Source organism: Vitis riparia, chromosome 15, assembly GCF_004353265.1.
Source record: "Vitis riparia cultivar Riparia Gloire de Montpellier isolate 1030 chromosome 15, EGFV_Vit.rip_1.0, whole genome shotgun sequence".
NCBI lineage: Eukaryota > Viridiplantae > Streptophyta > Magnoliopsida > Vitales > Vitaceae > Vitis > Vitis riparia.
The window spans coordinates 5,906,924-5,933,132 of NC_048445.1; the positions used below are offsets into that span (position 1 = coordinate 5,906,924).

The following is a 26,209-nucleotide window of genomic DNA, read 5'->3' on the forward strand; positions in this document are numbered from 1 at the left end:
ATAAGAACTTTGAAGAAATCTCCAATTTAAATCTGGAGGAGTCACAATTGTCTCGCTTAAAATTCAAATAACTTTGACAGAGCTTCTAGAAAGTAGGGCTTTCAAATAAGTTTTTTTGATGCACAGTAAAAACTTAATACACAGTTGAATTTGAAATCTGAAATTTCATTCAAAAGATAAAAATTTACAATAACTTTGAATAAAATAAAACTTACAATATTTGAAATAAGCTTTACAATAGAACTTTGAGAACTTCGAGCTTTCTCAATACAAGGTTTTTTCTCAAAGGGAAATCTTTATTTTCTCTCACTATAATTCTCTCTAAAACTTCTGATGCCTTACAAAGAGAAGTGGAGTCCTTTTATAGACTCTTTGAACGAATTTGAAGACCTTTGAAATCCGCGGATCTGAAATATTTCGAATCTACCGAAAATTATTTGTCTTCATGTGCAGTTGGCTTTGAAGGAGGAGCGATTTTGAAGTCCACCGAATTGATCCATTGTTTTGAAAAAACGGTTTGAAATGTGGATTTGAATGGTTCAGTAAAATGCCTCTTTCACTCACCATCATCATCCCACCCGGACTTGAAGAATTTGGAAGCCGCAAACAGTTGACATAATTGGAAGTAGATGAAGTTCGTAAACAGTTCATTCCACGTGCTTTGAGATATTTGAGGACGCGGAGATCATTTAAAAGACTTGGGGTGAGAGTAACCCATGCCACGAGCAAGGTCATCATAAGCCAGATCATGAAGAGAGCTTTTGACAGGTAAACCGAGTTGTTGCTTTTAAAGAGCTTTGAAGAGGGAGTTTGAAGGCATCTTGGATGCATCAACCCAAGGGTGTGTATGGGAGTCCATAGCACATGTCTTCGTTGACATCCCCTAAGAAAGCATAGGATGCAATATCACCATCGTGCCAGAGTTAGAAAACTGAGACAAGGTTTTCGAAGCCTTTTTCTTGAGGAGTTTGAGATGCCTTTTGTATTCTTTATTTGAATGAAAAAAAAGTTCTTAAAAAAAGAATAACATCAAGAGAAATTGGCAATGAAACCTTTGAAGAATAGGGTTTTGAAGAAGAATTTCTTGAAGATATCCACTGAAGGATAGAAAGAATTTGACGAGCATTAGAAGGAACAAAGTTTGACCACCATTTAACTTTGAATTCATTTTCCAAATGCATGGGAAAATGAGCTGAAATCATCTGTGAGATAACAAAGTCCCAACAAAGAATCCAGGGAATTTGAGATCTTAAAAGGAAAAATAATACTTTTGAACAATGAGTCGGAACCAAATGACCACCATGATCATCAAAGTATTGATATCCTTCAAGAATTTGAGGACATAAAATGTCCTTAATGGAGCCAAAAAATAGCCACCATTCTTGGAACCAATTTGGAAAATTATTTTGAGTTTTTGTTTCATCACCCCAATGGAAAAACCAAAAGTGATCAAAGGGGCGAAAGAAAAAAGTAATGTACCAAGCATCCATGTAATCATAATAATCAAAGGACTTTGGCCTAAATTTTTTTGAAAACATTTTGAGTATCAAGAAACTGACCCCACGCTTTTTGAGTAAGAACTTTGCAAATTTTGCATTTTGAATAATAAATGTCTATAGATGATTCATTTTGAATGTGGGAAATTTCTACAGAATATGTGTCAGCCAGAATAAACTCATAAAACTTACGAGTTTTTTTTCTAAGTTGTTTTGAAGAAAATATTTTCCGTTTGAAAAGATTTTTGAAATATTTGATTTTCTAGAGTTTGAAATTTGAAAAGGTTCAAGAACCTATAACTTCAACACATGGGTCTTAGCCACATATTGCTAACTTTGACTTGACGAGGCCTTTTGAGCAAAAGTTTGTTTGGGCTGGTTTGAAGACATATTTCCAAGAACTTGGAATCTGTTCTGGTTTTGAGTTTTGGGCTTTTCTTGTTGGACTTGGGGCATTGCATAAAAGGTTTTTGTGGTTTTTGAGACTTTTAGCTTTTGAAAGCTCATTTTCCTTGTAGAAATTCACGTGACAGAAAATCAAGAAAAGAATTGAATCATCTTTGATGAATTCAATTTCAAAATAAAAAACTGACAAGATAGCTTGCCATCTTGCAAATATTTGTTTTGAAACAATGTTTTGAACATCCTTTTGAAGAATTTCTTTTTCACTTTTGCAATCAACACGAAGAATAATTTTTTTTGTTGAAAACATCTTCTTGAAATTTTTGAATGCATAAAATAATTGCTAAAATTTATTTTTCGATGGTTGAATAATTTCCCTAGGGTCCACTCCATATTCCATAATGAAAACGGATAATGGAGATTTGATTTTGTTTTGTTTGAGTATACCACCATATCCTATATTAGAGGCATCTGTCTTTATGATAGGAAATACATCTGGGTTAAGAATTCCTAAACAAGGAAGACTCTTAACTTGTCTTTTGACCAGTTTGACTATATTTGTGTGTTCCTGTGTCCAAGGCTTTGGATTTTGTTTAAGCCTAGCAAACAAAGGTTTGATAGTGGTTCTAAGGTTAGGATAGAAGTCTAACACATAGTTTAAGCTTCCTAAAAACCTTTGAAGTTGAGTTTTATCCTTAATTTCATCATGAAATTTGCTAAAAAACTCTATTGACCTTTGAATAGGTTTGATAGTACCTTGGTAGATTTCAAATCCTATAAATCTAATCCTAGTTTGAAATAGTTTAATCTTAGGGACAGAGACAACTAAACCATTTTCCCTAACAATTTTTTGAAAAAATTCTAAGTGTTTGAAGTGATGTTCAAGAGAATTTGACAATATTAGGACATCATCAATATATACTAAGGAGAAGTTAGTATCGGGATTGAAAATGTCATTCATTATATTTTGAAATTCTAAATATGCATTCTTCAAACCGAAAAGCATCACATTCCATTCATAATGCCCGAATGGAACAATGAATGCAGTTTTATACTTATCTTTTTCTTGAAGTTGAATTTGCCAAAATTCAGACTTCATATCAAATTTTGAGAAAATTGAAACATTATGAAGGTGTCCTATAAGGTCTTTCTTGTTAGGTATAGGATACCTTATCCATTTGAGAACCTTATTCAAAGGCTTGTAATTAATGACAAGTCTTGGAGCACCTTTTTCAATTTTCGAAGGTTTTTTAACATAGAAAGCAGAACAACTCCAAGGAGATTGACTTTTTCTAATAAGATTTTTATCTAATGAATCTTTTATCTCCTCTTTGCAATACTCAAGTAATTGAGCATTCATTTGTATTGGTCTTGCCTTAGTAGAAATTTGACTTTCATCAAATTTATCAACATAGGGTAAGGAAACTTTATGTTTCTTTCTATTCCAAAAAGCATTGGGAACAAAAGAACATAAATCTTTCTCAATTTGATTTTTAATTTTTTTGACTATTGTTTGAATATCCTTTTGTAGAAGATTTTCTTCTATTATTTTGTAACGTATTTATTTACCTAAAAATTTTATTTGTTGTTTTTTCTTTTGAATTAAATTTACTTGGTTATCCAGAGCATTCAATTCTTTTATTTTTGGATAACTAATAAATTTAAAACAAATTTCTTGTTGGTCAAAACCAGTTTTAATATCTTATTTGTCTACTCTAAAATGATAGAGAAGAGCAAGGAAGGGGGCTCCTAAAATTATTTATTTGTTCGTGTCTTTTACAAGTAAAAGTGAAATCTTGTAACAAACTTTTTTATTACAGACATGAACATTTGAGATTTTGTATTTTATTGCTAAAGGTTGTTTGTTTGCACCAACATCACTTTGAAAAGTTTGTTCAAAATATCCAACAGGAATTAGTCATTCTTGGACACAATTTATATCATCACCAGAATCAACTAATGCGATAAATTCTTTTGAAAAATCAGGTTTGATAAAAAGTTTTACCTGGATGTGCCATTTTTGAGTTATCATTTTTGTTATAGTATTTACAAACAGCTGAGAAGATTCTTCTTCTTCCAATTGTACATCTTCAATGTTTTCCAAGGTTTGAATTTTCCCTTTCTCAAATGCTTTTAATCTTGTTTCTAAATCTTGATTTTGAGTTATCATTATATTAATTTGAAGTTTTATTTTACTTATCTCATTTTGATGGTCTTGAATTCCTACAGACTTAGGTTGACTAGAAAACTGATCTAACACAGTTTTAAGACTGCATTGGTTCATGTTTTCTAAACCATTTTCATTACTTTGTTTTTGAATTTCTAAATATTTTTTAAATTATTCTTTTTGAAGGTTTGGGTCAATAATATTTTCTATAATTTCTATGAGAATGTTTTGATCACTAGTTATCATATTAACTTGTTTGATATGACAAAGACAGTTTTCTACACAGTCATAAAATGATTGGGAAAAGGTCCTATCAGACTCACTAGAAAAGCTTTCTCCAATCAGAAGAAATTGATTGTCACTATACGAATCTATTGAAGACTGGCTAGATGACTCAGACCCTATTTTGATAAGGTTTATCATTTGCTTTTTTAGGCGTTTCCCTATATCTAAATCCAAAATTATTTCCTTGACTTTGCAATATGAGGCAATATGTCCCTTTTTGCCACATTTGAAACATTTAATATCTACTTTCTCTTTATTTCTATATGAAAAACTTTGATATTTTTTATTTGAATGTTTCTTGTGTTTAGGTTTCCTATAACAGGGTTTTTCTTTGAAATTTGAATATTTTTTATTTAATTTTTTCTTCTTAGATCTATTAAAATTTTCTTGTTTGGTTGAAGGAGGTAGAGGATTATCATACCCATATTGGGCACAAAGTGATCCTAACTCTTTATTTTCTGATCTAAGATCCTTTTTTAGGGTAGCATTAACTTTGATCAAGGAACAAAGATTTAATACTTCTTGGCTAACAAAGTTTGCTAGATGTCCATTTGTCAAGGAATCATAAGGGATTATACCATTGTATATCTCTTTGATCCTCATTTGAACTCTTTGACTAAAGACTTTGGGTAACCCATTAATAAATTTTTCTTTCCAATAGGGTTGGTTACAGTCTATTATTGAGTGTACTTTAGCAAAGTATACCTCTTTATACCATCTATAGTCACTCAATTTTCTACATCTAAGGTTTTGAAGTATTTCTGAATTTCGGGCTTGGAAAGAGATTGGATCTCCAATAAAGTGTTTGGTTATAGCATAGATTAAAGTATAAACCGAATTATGGTTTCCTTTTTCATCTACACTAGATATAATGAAGGCCTTTTCTTCTTCAGTGAGAGCATTGTCCCACCATCCTTTGAGTTGACCTATAAAACCTGCTACCAGGTGTGTACGTATTGATTGGTCAAGATTTCCTCTGGATTTGTAGGTCGTAGAAGCCATGATCATTTCTTGGAGAATGTTTAAGACCTGATGGTCACTAACACCATTTATGTTCCATTCATAGATGTCATCTCCATTGTATTTTGATTGAACTATTTGATTCATTTCTTCATACTGAAGATCAGGAGGAGTTGGTCTAGGATAATAGTTCCTAGTCTTGGTTTTCTGTTTGAACTTATGGGCAATCATATTTATTTGAGGGTCATGTTCCTCAAACATAGCCTGTATTTGATTTACCATTTCATGAGTGATTTTTGTTATAACATTAATAGACTTTGTATTTGAAGTTGACGATTTGTTTGAAAGATCCAATTGTTCAATATTTTTTGTTAAAATTTCTACTAAATCATTTGAATTGTTTGAGAATTTTAGTGTTTGATTCCCTACTTCCGCAGGTTTGAAAATTGGATGGTTTTTATCTAGATTTCTATCAAGAAAGTGTGGAGTAACAATTTGACTGGTTATTTGACGATCTTGTAGTTTGTCTTCCATCCTATCAAGCTGAGATGATGGAGTACCTAGAATTTGATTGGTAAAATTGTTTTGTTGTTGAAGGTTTTTACAGTCTTTTAAAGTTACTGTTATTCCTTCATTATCTTTAGGGTTTATTATTTAGAAAGGAGAAACTATTACTTCTATATTTTGAACATTCATAGTAACTTCTTCTAAAGAATAATGATTTGAAACTATGGTTTTATTGGACGCAGTTTTCCAAACTTGTCCTTTTTTAATAGTATTGACTTCTAAGAAATGATAGTCAATATTGTTATTTGAAGCATATATCTCTAGGTAGGTGAACATAGGAATATCTATCCTATTTCTTTCCATACACTTATACCACTCATCTCTAAACTCATGTCTGGTTTGCGTGGTGAGTTTGGTAGAAAAAAAGCATTGTCTCTTATTATTATGCTTTGGAATGTGTAACTATTTGCTAAAATACTCCTTATCTATTTGAAATGGTTTAGTGCTATCAATAACCATCAACCGATGAGGTTCACTAGGGGGTAGCATCTGAGAAGGTGTTGGAGAAGTTAGAGGAGACTCCTTCATAACATACCTAGGTTGAGGGATGTTAGGTGTAAAGTCTACATTATCTAATTTGACTGAAGTTCTTTGAGAATTTACCTCGAAAAATTGTCTTAGAGGAGAGAAAGTTCTACTTCCTTGGACAAAGATCCTACTACTCTGTGCCTCTTCTCTTTTTGGGAATTGGATGGTAACATTCCCTTTATCGTCTTGAGTAATAAAGAGAGGTTTCCTATTTTGAATAGGTTTTGGAATAGCTAATTGGGTAAAATTGCAGGTATTTGAACGAGTGAGGCTTTCCCAGGGGATCTCTACAGGTGTCATGATTGAGGAATGTTCCTCATTGGCTTGGAACAAAAGGGTTTTTCCTTTTGTAGGTTTTAGTAAACACTTTGCATTTATTGAAGTAGTCATGGCCTTATAGTATATCCGATATACTATAAGAATATTTTTGGCTTGAGGGTCCATATCATAACCCTTAGTTTGAACATTAAGAGTTAAGGCTTTGTGTATAGACATATCATCTATACAACTTAACTCTAGGTCTAGAAAACAATTGAAATAAACAGGTCCATGTGCCATGTTTGACTCCATGACTCCTAGTAAGGAATCATCAAAGTTATTATGTCTTGCATCTCTAAGGCAAACACAAATTGGTTTGTTTAACCCTATCCAGGTTAGAGGTTTGACGACTACTTGGATAGCCCCTATATGAAGGATTTTAAATTTTTGATCTCTTAAAGTTTTGATGTTTATAGGATTGAGGAGTTCTACTGTCTCGGTATCTGATCCTATAGAATGTGTGTTTTTAGACACTTTGATTTTATATGTTGATTTGAATCTGAAACTTCATATTTGATAAATATCTTTGATATCTTGTTTTGACATTTCCCAAATTTTGATGTATTGTTCAATAGTAACAATTGAATTTCAAATTTTGAAGTATTTTCTTCTAACATTTTGAGATCATTTTCCATCCAGTCAATACTACTATTTGAACCACTTCTAGAAAACTTTCCAAACAAATTTGACATTTAAAAATATGTTATTAAATCTTTTGCATTGATGTAACACAAAATAAAATATAGTAATTGATATTAATTTTAATAAATTACTATAATATCCTTATTTTTATAATGGTATTAGTTTAGACCAAAAAATAACTATGTTAATTTCAAAGGGAATTTTTTTTTTTTTAAAAAAATTGTTATTATATATGATCAACTTGCCAAATTTTGAGAGAATTATTATAAAAGAAAATTGTCTTTAAAAAATAAATATAATATAAAACAATATTTTGAAAATAGGATCAGAACGATGGATCAAGTTCAATTTTTTTAGCCTTTCAAGCATTAAAGTGGTATTGAACTAATCAACCACTTGAATTCAATTGTTCAAATTTGTAAAGCATCCCTTTCTACATCTTAATGATTTTGTTAAATAAATTTTTAATTTTTAATAATATGTAAAATTTTAATAGTAATAATTATTTATTAATAGCACCACTTGTTGGTCTTTTTGACTATGATTTAATTGTCGGTTTAACCGATAAATTATGAATTAATGACTTTTTTAGTTCAATGATCAATTCGTATATAAGAACAATGCTACAAATGTTATATTTGTGTTGAGTTCAATATATAATGTAAAATTCATCTTTTAATGATTTTAAGCTTACATCGATCTGTGTTTGAATTGAATTTATTTTTTTTAAAAAATAACTTTTCGTGTAAATATTAGGTTCGAGTTTGGAAACATTTTCTGGTATAGCAATATTTTTATTTTTTATTTTTTTATTTTTTGAGAAAACATAATTTTTTTTAGCTGGTATACTTGTGCAAAAAGGTATATTTTATGGGCAAAAGGGCATTCTGACTTGACCCCCAAACTCTTTAAGAAGGCATGAATTGGTTGCCTCCATTGACGTCTAGGAGAGAAAATTCCACATTAGATAAGGGGCATCCAATTACGATGGTGGAAAAAGGGTCCTTGAAGGTGCCATCAAGGCATCAACCGCCGTTCAACCAACAAAGCCCAACCCACCAATGGCCATCCAACCACACTAACCATTAACTCTGCTTTTCAAAAACCTCCCTGATTATTATATTAATATGAAATATTTGACTAAAAAGGATGAAATAAGCCCTAAAATCTAGCTCATCCCATTTTTTTTTTTTAAAAAATAATCAATTTTTTATATAAATGTCATTTTCTATTTCAAGTATTTACATGTAGATTTTAAAAAAATGACTATTTTTACAATAATATAACGAGAACATTTTTGTCCAAATAATGCCAAAAAAGTGGAATGTTAAATTTTAAAAATTGGGTTTTGAGATGCCATTTTAATCAAATAACCCTGTTAATATTTGGTAACCTTATGCTCTTGTCATTGAAAAATACATTTTTTATAACCATATTTGATTAAAAAGATCATCCAAAATTGAGTTTTAAAAATTTAACCCTATATAAATGTCCTTATTAATTTATTTTATTTTTAAATAACCCTTTATTTTAAAACCCACTTTTAAATACTTGAAATAATAAATAATATTTATGTCGAAATTTATTTATTTTTCTTTGATGATGTGTTTACTTAAACCACGTAGACACTGATATTTAGAAAGTAAAAAATTCAATTTGAACTTAGTTTTGACTTATATTAAAAAATTCTTTTATATTTAATACAATTTTACTATAACAATATTTGTTTTAAAAATTATAACTTTGGCTTTGATTTCAATGATATGATTCTAAGTATTTATTCGACTTTTCATTCATTCAAGAGTAGGAAAAGGAGAGTCATTCTCCTTTTCATAATTATGGGTATTTATTCCATACATAGAGTCAACATTGATTCGGTCTTACATATTTTTTAGAAAACCATTCATTGAAAATGGAGGATGATTTGCCCCTTAAAAATTCCATTATTTTCCTTTGGGGAATTGTCATTTGACTTTTTTGCCCTTATCATATTGTTTTTATGTTTTATGGATTAATAATATACAAATATTATCTTCATTATGATCATCATAAATTACTTAGTTAAATTAGCAAAAAAATATTATCTTTATAATATAAAAGAAATACTTCTTAAATAGGATGACAATAGGACGGTTCAGGATGGGTCACCCCTATTTTAATGTTGTCCTGTTTATTCAAAATAATTTTCATTCACGTCTCATTAACTCGCCCTATTTTATTTTTATTTTTAAATTTATTTTATTACATTAAAATAAATATATTTTATAAATAACTAAATTATTATATTTTTTATAACTTATTTTATTGAAAAAAATATTTTTATTATTGTATATATATTAAAAATAAAAAAATTAAAATTAAAATAAATTAATTTTAGTCAAGGTAATACCCGAACCCATTAGGGGTTTAAAAAACATTTATTTAAATTTTAAGTTTGTCCCGTTATATGTGGGGGTAGGGTAGGTTTCCTAAAAAACTTATCTCATTATCATCCTTATTCTTAGACCATAAAAAAAAATTACGTAAAAAATTATTCTTTTAGACTAAAATTAAAATAACAAGCAAAATAAATTTTATTTTCTTTTTTCTTCTTATCATATAAAATATTTTGAAAAATAACTAATAATTTAAATATCTTAAAATTTATAATAATCGCAGATTAAAAAAATCATAATTATTTACTTGCTTATTTTTAATTAGAAAATATTTATTAGCCTAAATTTGTTTTAATGGGCAAAATTTCTCCTTATAAGTTGATTTAAAAAAATGAATATAATATTTTAGTTGTCAAATATTTCAATAAATTTTTATGTTGTTAATAAAATTAATTAATAAAAATAAAGAAATAATTTAGTTTTATTGGCAGTGGATATTATAAAATAAGTATAATTTTTTTCATCTAAAATCTATTTAATCATACAAAATTATTTTTTCATCTAAAATCTATTCAAAATAATTTTACTTTTAATTAGATAAAATTCTTTTTATATAATCTATTTAACAAGTTTTTTTTCTCTATAACGATGATATTTAAAATTTTTGTATAAGGGTATTATTGTAAAATCATATATTTCATTTTGTTTTCTTCCATTATTAATAAATATTTAAAAGCCCATTTTGGTTTATAGATAAAATGTAATTGAAATAAAATGGAGAGAGAAAACTATAATAAAAGAAAAAAATGATAAAAAATAAAAAATAAATTAAAAGTCAATAAGTTATTTTTACACGCTTATTCAAACTCATTTTATTTATTTATTTTTTCACTATAATAATTAAAATAAATTAAAGTATAAAATTTTAAGTAATTTTAATAATATTTGATTTTTTATTTTTTATTTTTTCTATGATAAAACTAACTATAAGAAAACCATTATTCATATCATTTTTTTCTCTTAGTATTTTTCGACAATCAAATATAGCCAAAATGTCACTCTTAAGTACGTCAATCGAAGACAATATTTAATATATAAATTGATAAATAAATATTAAATTATATTTTTTAATAGAATATTCCAAAATAAAATTATTATATCGACAAGGTCCCTTGACCTTGTGCATTTGTATTTTATGAACATATAATATATGCAATATATTGACTTGGTCCATCCTACAATAAGTTGAAGGGTAGTTTTGGATTATGCTTGGTTTGGTCAATCATGCTTTGAGAATTTTTGAAAAAGATATTTTTGTTGCAAATGTTTTAAAATAATTAAAATTAAAATCGGGTTATTTTTCATTAAAAAAATTATTCTCAATTTTCTAAATTATAATTAATTGTGGAAATTAATATAATGAAAATGACCAAAATGGCACAATCCTTGCAATAAGCCAATAAGTAAGTTGAGGGTATATATTATTGAAAAATGCAAAGTTGGGGGTGTATTCGAATTTCTCACAAAGTGGAGGGATGAAATTATAAAAAGTCTTAAATACAAATCAGAAGACCTTCTAGATTGAAGGCCGGACTGAGAATATTAAATATTAATTAAAATAATTTTTAATTGAAGTTTCCTACAACTTTCCATTTATTACACTTTGACCCCATTCATTTCACATCTCTCACATCCCTGCACTTCTCTCTCCCCCCCTCTCCCTATGGATTCCATACCGTAAGCCCACCTAATCCGTAAACCCTAGAATCCATATATCCTCGAAGGTCTCCGGCAAATCAACGGAGAGCGAAAACACGAAAAAAAATTTGAATTTTCCGAAAAATTTGTGTATTGTTTTTGGAATTTAATTTTTGGGGCGTCGAGTATGCATAGATCCGGAGCTGTGATGGCTTGGAACGTTTTCAAGTTCTGCACGGCCTTGAGGGGCCTTGGCTCGATCATGATCCTCTTGGTCCTTGGCGTCGTGGGTGTAACCTATTACGCCGTTGTTTTGACCAGCTACGGCCCGGCTTTGTACGACGGGGGTCTTGCTTCCGTTATAGCTGTTGCGGTGTTGATCTTGTTTCATGGTTTGGTGAGTTTCCCAATTTCATAATAATTTATGGGTTTGTGGGGGTTTTTGTTGTGTCTTCTGGGTTTTGAATCGTTTGGCTTTTGTTTGGTTTAAAAGGTGGGTTTGTGGTAGTTTTTGGCATTTTTTTCTCCTTGGAAATTATGCTAATGTTGCTTTTTTTTTTTTTTTTTTTCCTGCATTTCTTTGTTTCATCTGAAGGTTATCATTATTTATTTATTTATACGGGCTAATTGTGATTCAATGGGAGAAGAGTTCTGCGGGTGCATTTTTTATTTTTACTTTTGAATTTTACTCAAGCTGCTCTTGTTTTGCCGATGTTGTTTCATTGTTTGGTGGGATTTCTCAATTTTGTAATTGTTGTGCCAATAATTTCTTGGTCGGTGGGGATTTTTCTTGTACTTTTTCTGGGTTTTGAATCTTTGGGATTTTGGTTGAATGAAAAGCCGGTTATTGGAGTTTCTGGCAATTTCTCCTTAGAACTTAGAAGTCACAGAAATGTTAATTTTTCTTGCATTTCGTTTTTAAGTTTGAAGATTTATGTGTTTGTTTATTTATTGATTTGTTTAGGGCTAGTTGAGATTCAAACGAGAAAAAGAGTTCTGGGATTATGTTTTTTAGATTCTATTTAAATTTTAGCTCAAAAGATTGTAAACTTCAGTGGATCATTTTTTGGTTTTAATTATTGGTTGTCTGGCTTTCATAATAATAATAATAATAATTCTTTTTGGTGTTAATTATTGGTTGCCTGGCTTTCTTGGATCTTTATGGGTTTCAATTACTGAATATTCACACCGGTTTTCATTAAATTATCTTCTTAAGTAATTTTAGGAAATCTGGATCTCTAGAACTTATAAAATGGTAATTTTTGTCCCTTTTTTCCCCTCAAATTTTAAGGCCCCTGTCCTGTTCAGTTCAGATTTAAATGATAAAAGGGGCTGGCATAGAGATAAAATTTATGCCAAAATTTATTATGGAATGCAGTTGGGTTTCAATTACTGAATATTCACACTGGTTTTGATTAAATTATCTTCTTAAGTAATTTTAGGAAATCTAGGTCTCTAGAACTTATAAAATGGCCATTTTTGTCCCTTTTTTCCCCTCAAATTTTAAGGCCCTCGTTCTGTTCAGTTCAGATTTAAATGACAAAAGGGGCTGGCATAGAGATAAAATTTATGCTAAATGTTGGAATTTTATGTTGGAATGTAGTTGGTCATGCTATTATGGAGTTACTTTTCTGTTGTTTTAACGGATCCGGGTGGTGTGCCTCCAAATTGGAGGCCTATTATGGATGAGGAGAGAGGGGAGGGTGATCCTTTGACTGGGTCAGATTTTGGTGTTTCGCCAGCTGAGGCTTCAAAGCAGAGGGTTCGGTATTGTCGAAAGTGCAGCCAGATGAAACCGCCTCGCTGCCACCATTGTTCTGTTTGTGAGTTTTGTGATAATTGCTCTTGTGTATTCGTTTATGTAAATTTCATGGAAAACTAAGTGCATTTGTTTCTTCTTTTTGTTTTTATTTTTTTCCAGGTGGGAGATGTATACTGAAGATGGACCATCATTGTGTTTGGGTTGTGAATTGTGTTGGGGCTTTGAACTACAAATATTTCCTTCTTTTCTTGGTAATAAATTTACTTCTTAATCACTGTAATCAAATACTTGGATATCTAGCTATCTTTGTAGCAAACCTAAAGGCATTGTGTAATCTTATAAATTTTGTAAAATTCCATTTCTGATAGTTTTTGCTTTCAGCTTCTTCTTAATGCATTTATTCATTTGTTTGTAGTAGATATCTCTTGCTATAAAGGTATGTTGCACCTGAATGTCAAATTTTCCCAAAAACACTGTAATCTTGAATTTTGAAACATTTTGGAAAAGAATCAATGATTTATAGAAGAACATTGCCTTCACAACGTAAAATAGAGAGTAAAATAAAGTACAGACACTGGACCACCATTCAAAAATATTTCCTCACATTTGAAGGCAATGGTTTGACTGAGCTAAAAAGAACAGAGCCTGATCAAATATGAAAGGAAGATGGTGAGGGGATGCGCTAGGCACTGGTTCAAATATTTAGAAAGGAAACATATTAATATGATGATTTTTTGCTGGACAGCTACTTATGTTATAATTTAATGAAGGCATCTTATCATGGAAAGTGGTCCTTTCAATTCTATTCATTATCACTTGAGGGAAATTTGTGTTCGTAAAAACTTGCTTTATTGAAAATTTCAATGGAGTCAATGTATGTCTAGGCACATCCAGTGGCAAGTTAACTCATTTTCAATTTGTTTTCTGCTTCTTAGGCTTGAGTCAGATGGCAGAAGGTTGGGTCCACAACAGTAGGTTCCTGGTTAATCCCTAAAAATAAATAAATAAATAAAGAATTTTCAATTCATTTACTTGCTTGTTACTGTTGGGTGTAGAGACTTTGTTTGAACTTTTGTTAAACCTTTCGTTTCTTATAAAATATCTGAATCTAGATGACATTTTAAAAAAGAAGACGCCATTGCAGTAAACTGCTTGAATTTTAATGCTTATGAATGTTCTTCACTTCATTTTTTGGAATTGTTAACTAGTAGCACCACTAAAGGTTTGAAATTTCAAAAAATGTTTTAGAAATTTCCTGGAGGGGATTGTTGTTCTGCCTTCCAGTTAAATGTTTTAGATAGACCTTGGATATTTTAAAACTGGATTTGGTGTTGGACTAAGTAATAGTTCAACTGGTGGTTTAATTGGTTCAGACAACTTTAATTTAGTTAGAAAGTAAAGAAAAACTTTTGAAGTATGGATGATCAAGGATTAAAATGATGGATTTATGTCTGAGGCTTCAAGCTCTATATAGGCTTGTTTGTAGGGTTCTTTTAAAATGTGAATTTTTTTTTTCATCGTAAAAGCTCAACCAGTATATCCCTTAACCAGAACACTGCCTAATCTGCTGTAATCACGGTTTGAATGGATGGTGTATCGATTGATTGTGAATCCTTGCAAGAAGTGCTTTAGAATAGTTGTGTACACCTGTTGGAGATGAAAGTTGGGTTGCATGGTTAGGTGGGCTTCTTTGCAATTTATGAAAAACAAAAAGGATGTAAAGCTACTGGGCTTACCATTTTTATTTTAGTTTTACCAAATAGAAAAAAACAGAAACTCTCTCTCACCCAATGGATTGTTTTGTACGATAAATATTGCATGCATTCTCATTGGATCTCCTGATTCTTGGCACTACAGGAGCTCACCCTGGATTTTAAGACAACTACAAATGATCAGATTCAGCTGTTTGACTCTTTATCCCCAACATGACCATCTGATTTTACATCATTTTTTGCACACACTGTTATACCTTACTTATCAGAATTCAGAAGTAAGAAAAATATTCTGCTGTCCCCCAATTATCAACCACTTAATGTTGTGATTTGGCCTCTTGCTTTTTTCCCCTTCTGTTGTTATTGATGGATATAAATTTCACTTGGTTCTCTAAATTGATTCACTGTTGGAAGAGACTTAATTCATGTCTCTTGCCAGGAAGCTCAAATAAAAGAAAAAGAGAAGAAATGGTTGCTAGATTCAGTAGGGCCTACATTAATTCTCCATTTTCTCATTCTGTGACAGAATAAATTGTTATCTTACTATACATTTCCTAGTCTTTCCATGTAACCATCTCAACAGCCTATACACCTATCCTGTTGTTGTTCTCTCCATAAAGCATGGTGGCTTATGCTCCTTTCATTGTTTTACAGACTTTCCTTGGGATCTAGCTTACCTGTAGTGCCCCCTGGGCATAAATCAGAGGTCCCAAGTTCAAGCCTCCTTAGTATAGTGTAGAAGAGTAGGTCTGTATTACTCCGGGCTTGCTTCGCTGGCAGTTGGGATAAACCTAGCTGTCAAGGTGGTAACAATGCAAAGAAAATAAAATTACAAAAGGTCAGTAGTGATAAATCATACTATGACCTTCGCAAATAGATATTGTTTATGTGTGCTCTGCCCCTGTTCATGCACCTGTAGACAATTATTTAGACATTGGTTTTTTTGTTTTCCTTTTTATGATAATTAAAAAAATTTGAAAATTTATTAAATTGTAAAAAAAATAAAATAAAATAGTACAGTGTGTTACCAGGAGGTTAATCATCAATTTTTACTCTATCTATGTGATCCTTTTATTTGATTTATTCTTGATTGGTGTTTTTGGATATATTATATGGATGGGTAGTGTGAAGTTTCTTCAAATTTTTGTGGAAGTAAGCTAATTGATGTATTAAATGCTTGAACTAATATTTCTTAAATCTTAATGCAGTTTTACACGTTTCTTGAAACAAGTCTTGTGACTTTATCATTACTACCACATTTTATAGCATTCTTTACTGAGGGAGAAATACCTGGATCACCTGGCACCCTTGCAACCACTTTTCTTGCCTTTGGTATGGTCTAATTTCCTAATTTTGTACTCTTTTTTCTTTGTTGCTCTCATTTATTTATTTACGTTTTAAACTCTTATTGGTTCTTCTTCCTCAGTCTTGAACCTAGCGTTTGCATTGAGCGTGATGGGATTCCTGATTATGCACATATCAATGGTGGCTGCTAATACCACAACCATTGAGGTATTTGTTTACCTCTTATTATTCATTTAACTTGTAATGAAATTTGGTCTTGGCTATATTTGCTTTCGTTTCTGTTCCACTCTGCTTCGTAGTTGTACCATTATAAAGTTTGGGCTGAATAAACTCTTCTATGTAAAAATTAGATGGCAACTGGCTGTACATGCTTTAGCTAAATCCTGTTTGATCTGAGGGACTTTCCTCAAATTGCATTTCATGAAGTTCCCAATTTTGGTATTGTTCAATTCAAAGCTTTTATTGTTCCTTTATCTTTATATCATGGAAACCCTAAGGAATTTTTTAAAATATCTAAACTGATCCCTTCATTTTTTAAGTGAGAATTTCTTAATATGCTTCTTCATTGTTTGCCTATCAAAAAATATTTAGGTGGGCATTTCTTAATTAATTAGCATTTAGTTGCCACCCTCCATTTCATCTACAAACTGGTGGAATATAAAATTTTCCCCAAAAATTGGTGAACCAAAGACCAATTTCAATATCAAATGATTTCATTAAAGCCATTCTGTGAAGGTACTTTACTACAAGGCCCATATGTAGGAAGGTGCATAAGATGTAGACTCAGTAGTTGATGGACTGATTGACTTGTGTTTCAGGCATATGAGAAAAAGACCACCCTGAAATGGCGGTATGACCTCGGTCGAAAGAAGAATTTTGAACAGGTGTTTAGTATATTTTGCAACATATTACCTCTTCAGTTTGTTTCTTTTCTTGGGAGTTCTGCACGAGTCTAATCAATGTGACATGCTTTAAATGTGAGAAGATATTCTTCAAATTATTCAAACCTGCATTCCAGTAAGTGCTTTTAAGGATCTAAAGCAGAAGCACTGATATTCTCTGTTAATAATGATAATAGAGGGATTACTATTTCCTGAACAGGTTTGAATCAGAACTGGCCAAATATCAGGAAACTTAAGAGAGGGAGGGGGGGGAGTTCTTGACAATATTGCTTACATTCTGGGAGACTCATAACCTATATGGTTTCTATGTATGATTGAGACTAATTACCATTTCATTGAAGATCAGCAAGTGTGATAATAAAAGCTGCCTCTGGCAGATGATGACATTGACATCTTGTCAATAATCTACTCATTAGAAATTGGATACAAGGTTTGGCATTGATGATTGTACAATTTTTTTTCAACAGTGTGATGATAAATTATTATCTCCCTATATTTGGACCTTGTCTGAATGAACTTGGTTTAAACTGAGAACCTGAAATATAGTTTGTTAAACTGAGAGCCCTGAGTCATACGTTTTATAATTTGGACAGTTTAAGTTGATTTGTCCAAATTGGGAGATCTGAAAAGACTGCTGTTTCACAGTTGGATCTGCATCTTTCTAGAAGAAATCTGTTTAAGCCCTGTTTAATCTGGGTTGGACACCAGTCAGTGGTTTGGAGAGAACATTCTTTCATCCGTAAGGTCATGTTTGGAATGCTGGAATAGAGAATGAAAATGTGAAATCATTTCCATTTCCATTCATTAATGTGTTTAGATTGTCTTTTAGAATGTGAGTAGGAAAAAAAATGCATTAGTATGGAAACCAAATTCCTCTCATTAGGATTTTGAGTCCTTTCTTTTGCGTGGTACTGTAATTCACCTTCACTCCCATCCTATTTCCATTCCTATCCTCACATAGCAAATGCAGCCTAAGTGTGATGAAGCACTAGGCTTGTTACTGCCTCGTATCATTGTTTTATAACCTGCAAGAAGACCTGAGATGATAAATGTGCATCCATTTCTCTGCATGCAAATGCTTGTGTTGATTTGCAAAATGAGAAAATCTTGACCTAGTCACTGGTTTCCAGTTTCAATCGGCACTGTAATTTGGGTGGGGTATGATTGGGTTGAAAAGCCATCTCAAGCGCAACCAGATAAATGTCTTTACTCTTTCGCCAAAATCCCAACCCCACCTGGCCTCTAACCAAAGCATCCAAACCCAAGCTCAACCTAAATTTAATTTTATGACCTCAGCTTGTGTTGTGTTAATCAGACTGATTTGGAGTCAGTAGATTTTGCATGAACATCATCAGTAAATAAAATGTCAAATAGTTGCTGGATTTCAAATAATGAATTTTTTTTATGAGAAACAGGCAATTTTTTGCACTTGCACCCACATTTATGAAACTTTGTGATGGGAATATGCTTCGTCTCTCTGTATCCGGTTGTTGAGATCGCATAACCTAGACAATTTAGGGATTGTGCTCATCACTTTCCTTTGGATAACATGGACAAGTAGAATGCTCCTAAAATGTCCTTGAGGATGTTTGCAGTTATTTTAATAAGTAGAATTTTGACTTGGCTTATTGTAAATGGTTTGCTCTGAATTCGCTGCCTTGGTGTGTGCAAGGCAGGTGAAGTCCGTTCTCTATTTCTTTTGTGTTATGTAAAGTAAATCTTGACAGCTTGTTCATCATCCTTTTCTGAATAATAAGCAAATGGAGTCCCCCTATTAAAAAATTTTGCCTGTTTTTGTACAGGTGTTTGGTACAGACAAGCTATACTGGTTCATCCCTGCATACACAGAAGAAGATCTACGGCGGATGCCAGTGCTTCAGGGTCTTGAATTTCCATCAAAGCCTGATTTGGATGCCCAAGAGTTCTAACTTATTCATGTACGAAAAATTTCAGGTTTTCCCTTGTAACGATAGATTCAGAGCCTCCCACGAAACATTCCCTTAACTATTAACTGATCAAACAGGTTGCAACTAATTTGGACTCAGATCCATCTATTCCCAGAGCCATCTTGTTGAAATAACACGCACGCGAGAGAGAGAGAGAGAGAGAGAGAGAGAGAACATTGGATGTGGGGGGCTGCAGCTCAATCAGAGCAACACACCTGGCTTGTAGAGGAGTGGGAATGGTATGGTTGGCTGGTATTGATGTCATGTCTTAACTATCTATTCTGGGAAATCTGGAAAATTGTAATATAAGAAATGCAATTGTCTCGAGTCTTGACATGTCTGGAATTGGAATTTGGAAAATGTAGAATCAGTCTGTGCCCCTAGCCCAGTTGTATGCTGCTTGTATGTTCTTGTCAATGATATTTGGCTTTGGGAACTGTTGAGCAGAGGGATATGTAGAATGGCTTGAAATTTGGCTGCTTCAATACCATGAAGAAACGTTTTTCATAGCAGGCCCTCATGGCATGCATTCTGTTGGTATGATTCATGGCCTTAACCCAGAAATTTCCGTAATTATTTCTTAGTCATTCTCTTGAACGCTGTTATGATCTTCAACAGCTCTTCCTTCGGTTCAATGGGGGTCTGTTAAATGAATTTCTGGGTCTCAGAGTCAAAGAGAATATTGTTATGGATGTCGCGTCAAAAAAGAGAAAAACCCACAAAAATGCAAAACGATCCCATTCTGTAGTTTTGGCACGGTAACGGAAGAACTAAAACGATGGCCAACGGGGAAACTCTGATGGCTCCATGTCATTGAACGGAGGAACGAGACCCACCCTGTTATTAAGAAGCATGAAAACACAATGAATTTTCTTTGAATTTGAGATGAGTAGAGGGACCATGGGGTTATTTGATAAACTGATAAGGACACATACAGATGTATCATCAATTATTTCTTAGTTATTCTCTTGAACGCTGTTATGATCTTCAACAGCTCTTCCTTCAGTTCAATGGCGGTCTGTTAAATGAATTTCTGGGTCTCTGAGTCAAAAGGGAATGTTGTTATGGATGTCGCGTCAAAAAAGAGAAAAACCCACAAAAATGCAAAACGATCCCATTCTGTAGTTTTGGCACGGTAACGGAAAAACTAAAACGATGGCATTTCGACGGGGAAACTCTGATGACTCCATGTCATTGAACAGAGGAACGAGACCCACCCTGTTATTAAGAAGCATGAAATCAGAATGAATTTTCTTTGAATTTGAGATGAGTAGAGGGACCATGGGGTTATTTGATAAACTGATAAGGACACACATACGGACGTATCATCAATTTCCAACCAAAAGCTACTACTATTAGTATATGGTCTTTTTCCTAAGAGTTGAAACAATTGATGGCTACTTTGTTTATGTGGTGTGTCTGAAACCTCAATCCCTGATCTGAGTCAACCCTAACGATAATGTCATCTATTTGAGTATACAAGTTTGAAGAATCACCATAGCTGATCATCTTCCTTAGAGTAGTACGTAGCTCTCTGATAGAGAGACTTTGGACCATATGAAGCGTATTGGAAATTGTGTATGACCTTGAAGATAAGACAACAAGCTGGAAGTCGGCAATTCACATGTTTAAAGAAATAATGGCTGAGGATTGAGCTGGTGGATCTTTCAGTAGAGGCTACCGAGAAGGAAAGCGAGGGATTGATATCTCTGAATTCTTATTCTTCTATGTTCACATGTTCTCCATCAACAGAGGGCTCTAAGTTCTTACCCCAGACAACGCATTCATCTCAACCTTACATATACATTATCAGAAGTCAAGCTAAGCTAATAGTCTCTTTGTTGTTTGATATCACATTCATGCACATTTATCCCGGGACTAGCCCAAGTATAGAGACGAAATAGGGCTAGACCCCATCCTACGCTCGGGACCTTGATTCATCCGGAGGCAAGATCTAACCATATTCTTCAACCTTACACACTCATCCTGAAGTCATGTTCCCAAGGAGCTACTCTATTACACGTCTAACATCTAAGTTCACCGAGCTAATTATTCTAGAGGTACCCACTGGTTATACAATATTCTCTTATGGGTACAATCTGAATGGGAAATACGTGGGTGTGAAGAAGTCGTTGGTCGTACAGATTGAAGTTGCAGGAAAGGTAATGTGTAGGGTTCAACCCCACAGCCTAGAAGCTTTGCAACACCTTACGGACACTACTGTTTCTGTTCTTCACTCATCTCTCATCAGAAAGTTAAGCTGAGGTTCATTCATGTCTTGGTCAGTACTGCTACATCTGTCTCTATTATGTTGGCTTCGTCGTGTGATGAATGAACATTAAAGCTTTTCCCCATTTCCATCCAGTCTCTTAAGATGATGAATCTTTGAACATATCGATGAACAAGGTTGTAGACTTGGGAAGGAGATGGTTTTTTCAAGGGTGGGCAGAGTTTACTTTTAAGTTGAGAATCATGACATGTTTTAATTAAAATAAATAATTTAAAATGAAAAATTAAATATTTAGTTAAATTTAGAAAATATTTTTAAAAGACTGAAAAATCATTAATATTGGCCATTTTTTCACAAACATTTTTTAAAACACATTTCCATTAAAACACATTTTATTTTATCTTAAATTAATGCAATAAAATCTACAATTTTTGAAAGATCCAATTTGATTGGATTTGGTTCGGTTGGATTTGATCGATTTGTCGTGTTTATCAGCCACCCTAAAAAAGGTTACTTTATTTGATCTATTGTAGATTTTTGTTAGTGTACATTAGAAAAGTGACTCAACGCTCAAACCATGGCTACTTGATTATTGATATTAAGGTTGTGTTTGGTTTCTAAAAAATTTAAGAAAAAATATACGAAAAAGAAAAGTATATTTAAAGTTAAAAATTATTTTTATATGCTATTTAAAACTTATTTAACTTTTTGATATAAAGATTAAATGATTTGAAAATATACAAATTTTTAATTAATTTTAATTTTATTTATTTATTTTTATATTTTTAATAATACAATTGATAATAAAAAATTCATTATTCTTAATATTTTATTTTCTTAATACTTTAAAGAACAAAAAAAAAAAAGATGTTATCAAAGAATAAAAAATAACTATTTCATTATACATAAGAATGATATTCTTCATAAATTTTTGAGTTTCATGATTTTGTAGCTTAGTATGCTTCGGTTTTATTTGTTTATACTTTTATTTAATAATCTAAATTTGATTACAAATATTCCACTGATGTTATCGATTAGGTAATTTAGAATTTTCTTTTAATAAAATATAAAACTTAAAATTTAATAAATATTAGATTGGCACATTTATGACATGAATTTTGACACATAAACTTCTAGTCAAACACTTTGCTTCAAATGAAGTTAAAGTTATTGAAGGATTTTTTTGACTATTTTTTCTTAAATTCCATCAAATTTGAAAGACAAATTATGATGATCCAAGTCCAACACAGAGGTAGGAAGTCCAAATTCCCAAAATTATTGGGAAATTTTAGGATTATGAACTAAGAGGTGCCATTGATTGAACAAAGCTCTTAAAGCAGTCATTTCTATCAAAAATTTCGATGATTTTTATTGGAAAACGCAACCATTTGTACAACAAATACCCCGTCTCAGCGGGGAATGTCACCCTCGGATCAAGTGCTCCTCTCCCGATTTCTCATCAATATGTCTGATCCAACGGCTGGGACCCTTCCTCGAGCTCGCCACTCCACCGCTGCTCCCTATGTGCGCAATATCCAATCCCTTGCCCACAGGGAGATACACTGTTCTCACGACACGTGTCCCGCGATGGAGAACCCCATGCCACCTGAACCCAGAAACGCTTCTTTGGTTCACGTTCTTACGCACCAAGACTGCGCCCCTCTGGCTTATTTTAGCAAACCTCAGTACTTTCCCGAAGTCCCTGCGGCGGCAGTCCACCACCAGAAAATCCACTTCGGGCAGCGTCGCCGCTGCGTCCTCCGCCTCTCCGACTATTACTTCAGCTGACGTCACGCCGGCGTCGTGCATGGCTTTGATGTACGCGAGCTTCGATCGTTCGTCGGGGACTATGCACACGTGTCGGCCGCACGTGTGGCTAGCGGCGATGGCGAGGCCCGCGCTGGTGGTGACTACGCCACCGTGCGACCACGTCTCCACTATCATCTTCGCGTTCCAGCCGCCGGCCATGGCAGCTATCAGTTCCGCTACGCCGGATTGTTTGAAAAGCTTACACTGCACATCAGATTGAATCATATCAGCATACATACACATACGTAAATGGAGGAATTGCGGCAAAATAATAATTGGGTTTGTGAATCCAGAGCGATACTCACTGATTTTACAGTGTCTATGTAAGCTTTTGAAGCTATCTCCGGTGACCATACCAGCTTCATCTCTCTCCCAACAATTGATTTCTCCCTCTCTAGAACTTTCTCTCTCTTCTCTGTTGGTTTTGATTTCCGCTAGGGTTTGAGTTGAGGGTGAATGGTGGTCTGCTTTTAAACGGATTCTGGGAGAGAGAAGTGTTGTCGTTTTCTCTCGCAACCGTTGACATTTGCCCGCGAAACCACAACGTGTGAGTCCTGAACCCTGAGGTTACATCCCAACCGTACACGTCAGCACTTAGACCCACATAAATGTGTCCAGGTGTCATGTACGGTCCAGGTGTTACTGTGGTCTATGGGTCTGGGAAGAGTGGAGAGCCGACAGCATCCTATTCACAAACTTTCAAAAACATCAGGCTGATTAGCAACGTCTTTTTAAAACATAAATAAAAATCTGGTCTTTTAAAATAGTTATTAAAAATATTTTATTTAAGTTTTTTAATATAAAAAATAAATTTATACACATAAAATTATTTTATTAACCCCTATTATTCTATAAAACTAATTAAAAAATTTTAAAAATCTAACCTTATGCTTTTTTATGGAAAAAATCCATTTTGAATAAAAATATCCTCACTTTTTTTTTATAAAAATAATATCTTTATTATATAGAAGGGTATTTATGTAAAAAATAAATAAATTATTTTTTAAATTAAAAAAATAAGAGATATTTGTTTTACATATTTGAGATATTTTCATCCTATTTAATTAATTAATTAAATAATTTATTATGTCCTTATCTCTTTAGCCAAAGCTCGAATGTGTGATGACATGTGCTTCAATGATTCAAAAAATTGACAACAATTGAGAGAAGTTGAGCAAGTCAAAGGAGTGGAATATGAATTTCATTGAATGACTAGGATTTTTGTCCACCCCCTTAATCTTGTAAATTAAAATGTGATTAGGTCACATTGTTTGATTATACTTTATATAAGTGGCAAGTTGCATAATAGTGGGGACACAACATCCACATCAATTGGTGCAAAATCATTAAAGTAACAAAATTGAGTACTAATATAAAGTTTATCCATGCATCAATCCACAAATTTCCCATATTAAAAATTGTCAAATTGAGAATTTTCCATGAAATTTTAGAGCATGGTGCCACTTGCATTCAGTGACCCTCCCTTCTTGGGTCAACTATGAAATAGGTGAGGTGGGTTGGGAACCTAGGGTTTAAAAAAAATCTTTTTCATATTTTTAAAATGATAGTAAAAAATATGTTTCTTTATTTATATTTTTAGTATTTTTTTTATAAATTAATTATTCTAAAACCCTAGATGTGTATACATGTTGCAGTAAATAAATCAAACTTGAAAACTAAGTAACAACTCTCTGTCTCAGTGTGAGGAGACCATCATGTAAATATGAAGGAGGAGACTATAGGCCACTTGAGCTGCAAATGGGCTGTTCACTCCCCTTCAATTTACCCTCAAATTTGCTCCAATATTTTGTTGTTTAGACCATGGGTGTGTTAGCTATTTTTAAATTCCTATTTAGAGTCGATTTGAAAATGATTTTAGGAAATATTTTTAATTTTTGAAAAAATATTAAACATTTCACAAAATCTAGGAAACATTTTTAAAAATATAAAAATTCACTTATGAACTTATATGATAAATATTTGATAGGTGATTTTCAGAATTTGTTTGAAAATGTTTTCAAAAATAATTTTTAAAAATAATTTTATAATATTTTTAAAGTAAAAAATTTATTTGAAAACTTAAAATGTATTTTATGCATCCAAATATTTTTTTAAATAGTTTTTATTTATAAGATTGTATTTTCAATCATTTTATATCTATATATTTATTTTTTAAAACATGAAGATAATTTAAAATATGTTATAAAAAATAGTAGGTTCTCAAAAAAGTGTTTTCTATACAAAAAAAAATACCAACATATTTTTTAGTTTAAAATTTATTTATTTATTTTTAAAAACAATTTCCCAACAACCTCATCTTGAAAATGATAGGAAATAATAAAATAAAGTAATTGTGAATCACCATTTATATTTTACTTCTTTATGGTACCCTTTCCTTTTCAATCTTGGAATTTTTTTTTTATTTTTCTTAAAAAAAACAATCATCATAAGACAAAAATTAATTAATATTTTCCTTTGTTTCTATTCGATTAGAATATGATATATTATATGATATTATATGGTGATGTTCATAGTGGGCGGCCGTACCTTGTACCACCTTGTACCTTAAAAACAATCAAGTTGTTGGACGACTTGTTAATGAAAGAAAGGACTAAGTTGTGGCTTTCAAGTTTGAAAGCGTTGAGTATAAACTATAAAGTTAGAGATAAGTACGAGTGTTTTTGATCATTCAGAGCGTACGACACCAAATCCAAGACAAGTATGATGAGAGCATTTAGGTGATAACTGATAACAATTTTTTTCTTCTTTAATGGTATTAATTTTTAAATATCACAACTTGGTTCCTTTGCTTGTTCTTGGCTGCTTCGTTACTACCACCTTCTCCCTCTTTTAAGTCAATGCCTTTCTCTTTCAAAGGATGTGATGTAAATGAAAATCCAATGTGTTTTTTTTTTCTTTTTTATTTATTATGAGTGTTAAATTACTTATTTAAAAATATAAATAAGAATAAGAAATGTAGGAATAAAAAAATTGTTTTGGAAAGTTCAACTTTTAGTTTTAGTAACTCCGATTAAATCTTTTATGTTTTAATCTAATTCGTATTATTTTAAGTAGTTCTTGAAAACCAAGGTAGAATGGGTGAAT

General features: G+C 32.0%; 2 protein-coding genes across 3 annotated transcripts; one reads left to right on the top strand and one right to left on the bottom strand.

Moving 5' to 3' along the window:
- Nucleotides 1-11,417: 11,417 nt before the first annotated feature.
- LOC117932352 (probable protein S-acyltransferase 14) lies at nt 11,418-19,574 on the top strand. 2 transcript variants are annotated; one of them, XM_034853574.1, is made up of 8 exons: nt 11,418-11,835; nt 13,042-13,261; nt 13,360-13,451; nt 16,121-16,244; nt 16,339-16,424; nt 17,036-17,101; nt 18,922-19,056; nt 19,143-19,574. In XM_034853574.1, the coding sequence occupies exons 1-7, from the start codon at nt 11,626-11,628 to the stop codon at nt 19,045-19,047; spliced, it is 924 nt and encodes a 307-aa protein (XP_034709465.1). In that variant the 5' UTR covers nt 11,418-11,625; the 3' UTR covers nt 19,048-19,056; nt 19,143-19,574. The 2 variants fall into 2 exon arrangements, with proteins under 2 accessions (XP_034709465.1, XP_034709464.1); XM_034853573.1 differs by having other exon boundaries at nt 11,419-11,835; nt 18,922-19,574.
- Nucleotides 19,575-22,638: 3,064 nt separating this feature from the next.
- Nucleotides 22,639-23,537, bottom strand: LOC117932436. The gene is made up of 2 exons (XM_034853687.1): nt 23,410-23,537; nt 22,639-23,308 (listed from the first exon to the last, which is right to left on the bottom strand). The coding sequence occupies exons 1-2, from the start codon at nt 23,467-23,469 to the stop codon at nt 22,718-22,720; spliced, it is 651 nt and encodes a 216-aa protein (XP_034709578.1). The 5' UTR covers nt 23,470-23,537; the 3' UTR covers nt 22,639-22,717.
- Nucleotides 23,538-26,209: the final 2,672 nt, after the last annotated feature.